The 7249-nt window shown below is 38.0% G+C and overlaps 1 protein-coding gene across 4 annotated transcripts in view; it reads left to right on the top strand.

Moving 5' to 3' along the window:
• LOC110019357 (probable prolyl 4-hydroxylase 7) overlaps nt 1-7249 on the top strand; it is a 19124-nt gene extending 11875 nt beyond the window's left edge. Inside the window, exons 2-7 of one of the 4 annotated variants that reach the window (XM_020716998.1) lie at nt 5066-5179; nt 5385-5442; nt 5522-5632; nt 6083-6140; nt 6240-6415; nt 6490-7249. In XM_020716998.1, the coding sequence (XP_020572657.1) occupies nt 5066-5179; nt 5385-5442; nt 5522-5632; nt 6083-6140; nt 6240-6415; nt 6490-6876 (904 nt within the window). In that variant the 3' untranslated portion in view covers nt 6877-7249. Of the gene's footprint in view, nt 1-5065; nt 5180-5328; nt 5443-5521; nt 5633-6082; nt 6141-6239; nt 6416-6489 lie in introns of all 4 variants that reach the window. The other 3 variants (XM_020716997.1, XM_020717000.1, XM_020716999.1) reach the window with 3 other exon arrangements.

Here is a 7249-nt window from a genome sequence, read left to right as displayed (position 1 = left end):
CACGAGCTATTTCGAACGAGCCGAACACGAGCCAAGCCTGAGCTCGCTCAAGCTCGGCTCGTTTACAGCCCTAGTTCGCCACACATGAAATATCTTTTTTATACAAATTTTCGAGGCCGAACCTCTGGAAAAGTTCAAAACCTCCAACCTTGACCCATACAAGGGCCCTGACCGACCCGACTGATCATATGGCCGCTTTCGAGTCGACCGTCTACATCCTCAAGATCACCGATGCCTTCAAATGTCGGTTGTTTTTTACCACACTGAGAGAATCAGTCATTCGCTTGTTCAACGCTCTCTCGACAAGAATAATTCTCTCATTTAGTGAGTTCAAAAGTTTGTTCATGTCCCATTTTATTAGCTCACAAAAACCACGAAAGAAGTCGCTATCCCTCCAAATCAAAGAGGAGGGAGAAACCCTCTGTTCTATATAGTTAGGTTTCAACGGGAGATGCTAGAAATCCAGAATCTCGAACCCGTAATCACTTAAACCGCCTTGATGGTGGTTAAAAGTTAACAGTTTAAATATGCCCTAGGGTTGCGTGAGCTGAGTTCTATGGCTCAATTTTCGGAGATGGTTATCGATCACATCACCACCGAGGAGTTACTGCTTCACGATCGGGAGGAAGCCAAAAAAGCCGTTGTTGACACCTAAACACAAAAAAGGAGGCCAGTAGGCGATGGCTGGCGGGCAAAGAATGTTCCTCGTTCCCACTTGCTCGCGCTACGAAGGTGGGCAACACTGCAATGGAAATTCGAAAGATGATCTCCATGGTAGAAGACCGACGCACCCAACATAACGAACTACTGAAAGCCCAACCAGAGCCTCTCAAAATACCCCCCCCCCCCCAACAAAACCAAAAACCCCCCCCCCCACAAAGAATCTCGTTGGCTGAACTAGTGGAAGCCATTCAGGATAAAGATTATTTCAAGAAGCCTCAGCTGATGAGAACCGGAGGAACCTCCCGAAACCTCAATAAATTTTGCACTTATCATAGTGACTATGTCCACAATACGAAGGCAGGCACCTTAAAAGTCTCGTCGAAGAATTGATCAAGGCGGGAAAGCTGAAAAAGTTCGTAGCTACCTCAGCTGTCACTTGCAGACAAGGGAAAGCCACGATGAGCGGAACGAACAATGAACCAGTTAGAACTAACACCCTCCGAATCATTGAAATAATACCCACCACACTAGGAGGGGGAGGAGAGTCTTCCCAGAGATCAAGTTTGAAGAGGATCCAGTCGGGGGACCTATGCGCCGCCACCCTTATCCCACGAAGAGCAACACATCCCCCTATCATGTTCACTGATTATGACCTCCCGATAAAAGACAATCTCTACAATGACGCGATTGTTATTATGGCTTTACTCAATGAGTGGTAGGTGCGAAGCATACTCATTGACACGGGGAGCTCGGTAAACATCCTGTTTAAAGTGCTCTATTTGGATTCTCGAGAGAGAGTAAGGAGACCCTTAGGGCAATCACACTTACAGTAGCCTGGGGAGATACCGACCGACAGTTTACGAGGTCTGAGAACTTCCTGGTGATCGAATCCCCTCCCACCTACAATGACATCGTTAGCTATCTATTTCTAAACAACTTCCGGGCAGTAACCTCCACCTGCCATGTGGCAGTGAAGTTTGCAGGAGAGGGAGAAGTCATCACCATTCGAGGAGATCTTGAACAATGAAGAGCGTGCTACTTTTTATCTTTCTAATTTGTACAAAAATAGTTAACTGAGCATCCTTTTCCATGAAAAATTTGTAAGTTGTTTGTGAAATCTCATTGGGTACTTGTTGAATGACTATCCTGTTACACAATTGAAAAATAATTATTTGATATTATTGATAATGAAATAATTGAACATCATCAAAACTTAATTTGCAAAGGGTGAAATTGTAGATATGTATGAAAAAAAAATGGAATGTGCGAAAATCAAACTTTTTATATTTCATAGTTGAATTAGTATGCAATCTTTTTTTAACTATCTTAAGGGATAATTACATATAGACCACCTGAAACATTGATATTTTCAAATTAACCACCCACTACCAATGTATTTGTGTGTGCCACATTCAAACTATTGAGAATTTGGTAAAAATGTGGTAAAAATGAAAAATATGGGTTGTGGTTTTATAATGAATTTGATATTTGAGTGAGAATTTAAAGATATTTGAGTGAGAATTTAATATTTGAGTGAGAATTTAAAAAATGGATGAAATAGAGTGGTTGATTTGTAAATAGCAAGTTTCAGGTGGTCCGTATGTAATTGCCTCTTAGCTTAAATGTTGCTATTATCTTATGGTCCACTCACTTATAATTAAAAAAAAAAAATCATATATTTGGCCCTCAATGGATTGTCATTGCAAACAAGCACAAAACGTTGTAATCTCCCCTCATTCTACCTACTACCACTAAGAAGGTATGAAGCATTTGATAAAATATAACAGATGTAGGATCCCCATTTCATGACAAAAATTTGGATCATCTCTAATTTCTCAAACGGGCTGTATTAATTTCAATGATAAGCTTTGATGACGGTTGGTGCCTTCTTGTTTTTTTGATTGATTGTCAGACTATTGACTATTTGGGATTATGAAATTGTTTTCATTGTTACTTCCCCATCTTTTTGTTAAAGCACCATTGATGCAATGCTAGATTCACCAAATTAAATTTAAATCACAGTTGGCATGATACTAGTTTAAATCAGGCCTTACACAATTCGATCATTTCTTTTTTGGCTTTATTGAGCATTTTAAGACTTGTACAAACCTTGATTACGTCTCCATGAGATATTAGATTTCCTTGTAATCCATGTTATTCTTTATATTAATTTTTTATAATATACTTAACAGTCTCGTCCTTTTCCCAAATCCTTTTACAAAATAGCCCAAAATGCAGCCTTATTTGAGGAGATTGCTCTGTGGGTTGATGTTGTTTTTAGTACATTAAATATTGTATTAAAGGTATATTACTGCTTTTATTATTGTTTGAGCATATTAGTAGAAGATTGAGACCCCTTATTTGATTTCTTATTAAGTGTGATGGTTGAATTTGAATCAACCCTGCTTCTTTTTTAGGATTCTGAATCATGCAATAGGGCTACTCTTTTTAAATGTTCTTGGAATAATTAGGATTGCATCTTTAGGATTCATGATTTTGGTCATAACTTTTTTAAACCTATCCTAATAAGACTTGGGCCATTCCTTTTAGAAGTGTTCTTATAAGAAAGTGTAACTCAAACCCTCGTCAACCACTTTTGATAGGATTGTCAGGGTCAAACCATTGTCAACTGCTCTGAGCCCCTTCTAGGAGTACAATCATGGGAATTTAATTTAAATTATGGCCCATTTTATTCATTTTATCAAAAAATAGGTTCCTCTCTCAACAATCATGTTGAGCGTGCTTCACGGAAGGTTTTAATGTTGTGGGTGGTAGTTGCGACATGACGAAGCTTGGGAGCCTTTTGGAGAGAGCTCAGTTGTGATTGAACTTTATAATCTAACATTCCAAAATGGAAGATAATCATGATCTCACAAGTTCATGTAAAGTAGATGGCTGAGCAATTCTATGCATCTTGAGTAAAACCAATAGGATTTTCTCCCATCAATGCATTAAGTGATAAGAGGCAAGAACACTCAAAAGTAGTGCCATACTACCATGTGTCGGAAGCAATCTTCAATTCTTATAGAATTACGAAATTATAATGCTCTTTTTTGGAGGGCATCATTTAATTTGAAGAATTCCAAAAAAATAACAGATAAAAAACTTCAAGGTTTGCAACCCTCAAGGAAGTTTTCAATGCTCTAATCAATCTCAAGTTTATAACAACTCGGACTCCTTCAACTAGTGGTGAGGATGATGGGCACCCTAGCATCACTCAAATTGAGATTAATGAATATGAAAGTTTCTTGAGAAGTGATCCTAAATAGGGAAATTTCTAATGGACTAAGCATGGGGGATGCTCCGGGAGGAGTTTTGAAATTGTAAGTCTAATGCAGTGATGAGGAGCTCTATGCAGTTCTTTATAATCACAACATCAAATTTATTAATATTGCATTCTAAGTAATGAGTGAATGCGGTGTGGCCTGAGGACAGAGGTAGTATCTCCATTGATTAAGACCCTAACCCAACTCCTAGATCTTTGGATGAACCAATCTCAATGATATTTTTTGATAAGATTTAAGTGGCTAGCGTCCACCTTAGAGTCTCTTAACAGGGATGAAATAGCTGCTGCTGTGGGTTCGCAAGGAATGAGGGCAATTCCTACCTATAGATATAACTCTTCACGCCTCCTTTTTCTTTCCAGCAATACATGGAATTGCATCTGGGTCTACAGTGCCTTGGACGGCCTCTTCCTCGAGCCAATAACTAACATAAGACAATGAGGTGCACCATGGAATTTCTCTGCAAGGAAAATTAGCCAACTTATTCAGATACCTCGAATTTCTATGCTAGGGTAATATTCAATTAATAGAAATGATTGCTGGAAAACCTTTTATGTATTAGTTTCAGGATTGTTAGAGTATAGAGAAGGTGGTGGTGGGCTCATTTGGTCAAGACGGGTTGATCTATGGCGGGCTTGGTCAAATGAAATTGGGTTTGTTTCATTCTAGACTACCTATTTTTTAGCTTTTTCGGATGCGGGCAAATCTACTTGAATTTTGATTGTTTCTATGAGATTTGGGCTTGCTTTTTTTTTTATCATTGTTAGTTTTGTTGTGGAATTTTTCGTGCTTTGCTATGATGTTTCCTTGCAAAAGTTAATCTAAAGCGGCAGAGATATCGGTTTCTGGTACAAACAATATAGCAATCTTTAACTGTCTGGTCTGCTTTAGTTTAGTTATCTTAGATTTAGAAAATTTCAGTAACAACTTTACCGTGAGCTTGTGGAGTCACAATTTTGTGCACTAAACTCAGCGTATTAACCAAGTGATGAATTCATACAGCTAATTAAAGCACTTGGGTTGCGCTTTATAATACCTTATGATTTTTTCAGGTCATGAAATTGTGTCCTCAAGTCATTTTAGATCTGATTTAGCACAAAACTGCCATGCTTTTGCAGATGGGATTTAGAGCGCGGCGAGGCTAAAATTGATCCTCTCCTATCATCAAAGGATGCAGCATTGTCCTCTGGATTTGACCCCTCAAAATCTATCCAGTTATCGTGGAATCCAAGGTATGTTGCATTGTTTTGTTCTATTTCACTTAATGGCACCAAGTGAAGTAACTTCTTTTTATGATGGTTAACTGGGTCTTATTTCTTCACATGTAATATGCTTCTAGTATTCTAAATCATATTTATTTATAATTTTACATCTGGAAAAGCTTTGGATTCTTAACCCAAGCATTCTTTGACACTCGTCGTCTGTTCCTTAAGCTAGGGTATTTTTATATGAAGGATTCATCTCTAATGAAGAATGTGATCATCTATTATCTCTGGTAAAATTCTTTCTTAGCTCTTATTTTAAACTACTTTTTTTAAACTACAGTGTGCTCAAATTTTATGCTTCAAGTGCAGGCTAATGTTAGTAAGCTAAATAAACCTTTGGCTATTGACAACAGTACAGGAGATGGTAGCAGTACTTTTTTTGTCAGTTCTCACAGTGGATTGGAGCACAGCAAAGGACAGGTGAGATTTTTATCTTTAATGTTCTATTATCCTCTCTTTGAACAATCTATTTGCAAATAATAAAACTTATAACCCTGCTATTTTAAGACATCCAAGCGTTGCGGAGCCTCAGGAAACTCTCTCCACACTTGTCATAAATCCGCAATTTTTCTTCTTTCCTCTAGTGTTATCAAATAGACTTTCTTACCACACAATTCATATGTATTTACATATCTGACATCTATAAGTTTTATATTTACACTGATCACACTTTAGTGTCATAAACCTATATATGAAAAAGTGCATTTCACTTTTAAAAAGTTAGTAATGGTGATATTTTTTATGCGATTGCTAAAGTTTTGAGTTTTATGCATGTTAATATGAAAATTTAGGTATTATACATGTAAATAAATACATAAGACTGCAAGCCCGCACGACCACTTTTTTAACTTTTTTCCTTGTGGCTGGAAGGATGAAATTATTTTGAGAATTGAGGAGAGAATATCAGCATGGACCTTTCTTCCAAATGGTATCCCTCTTCGTCTCTTCAATTCTTCCATTTTGTCAAGTCCTTGTCATCACTGCCAACTTATGAAACCTTATAGTCCGTGTATATATGTATTTTTAGAGAATGGAGAAGACATGCAAATTTTCCATTATCGAGTTAATGAGGGCTCTGAAACACTCTATCAGTACAATCAGGGTAAAATCGAAAATGGGAAAGCTGGGCCCCAAATCGCCGCCGTTTTGATTTTCCTTTCCAACGTGTCTCTTGGTGGTGAGATAGTCTTTCCAAAGTTTAAGGTGAGATCAAATTTTTTTGATCTTATATAATCCTCAAATCCTTATGGCTTATGTTTTATTTTCTAACTGTTCAGAATAGAGATTATAACACAAAAAATGGGAAAGAGATGTTGTCTGAGTGTGCTTCATCAGGTTTCTCAGTGAAACATGTTAGAAGTAATGCCCTTCTGATTTTCAACCTTCATCCTAATGCGACAGTAGATGAGAGCAGTCTTCATGGCGGTTGTTCGGTGCGCGAGGGAGAGAAGTGGTCTGCAATTAAACGGATTCATGTACGCGCATTCGATCGAAATGAGCTTGATCGAAAGAAGCATTCATTGGATTCTAAGGAGGAATGTACTGATGAAGATCAGAACTGCTCGCAATGGGCGGCTATGGGAGAGTGCCAGAAGAACTCAGTCTATATGTTGGGCACTTCTGACTACTATGGTTCTTGCAGGAAGAGTTGTGGTGTGTGCTGATAGCTCTTAGTTTTTCTCTTAAAACAATGATTTGGGAGTTTAGTTTCTTTCACCTTTTAGTTTCACACCTCATAAGAAAGAGATCTATATATATATTTGTGTGTTTGTGTGTGTGATGCCACCCATGACCTGTTGGTAGAGCAATCTCTTTGAAGGTTGTAAATTCCCTCAGGTCACGGGTTTGAATCCCCCTCTAGCCAATTTGCCAGTAGTGAGGGCGGTCCTCGAATAGTTAGGCACGTGAGGGTGGTTGGGGGCTCGTATAATAGCCTTCGACCATTCTTGTCATATATATATAAATAAATGTATGTATGTTCTTTACAAAAATATGGGTGTGTGGAAGTTATGTTTATCGAATAAATGTTTATTCTTT

Source organism: Phalaenopsis equestris, unplaced genomic scaffold (genome assembly GCF_001263595.1).
Source record: "Phalaenopsis equestris unplaced genomic scaffold, ASM126359v1 Scaffold000054, whole genome shotgun sequence".
NCBI lineage: Eukaryota > Viridiplantae > Streptophyta > Magnoliopsida > Asparagales > Orchidaceae > Phalaenopsis > Phalaenopsis equestris.
This window is presented reverse-complemented; position numbering and strand designations above follow the sequence as displayed.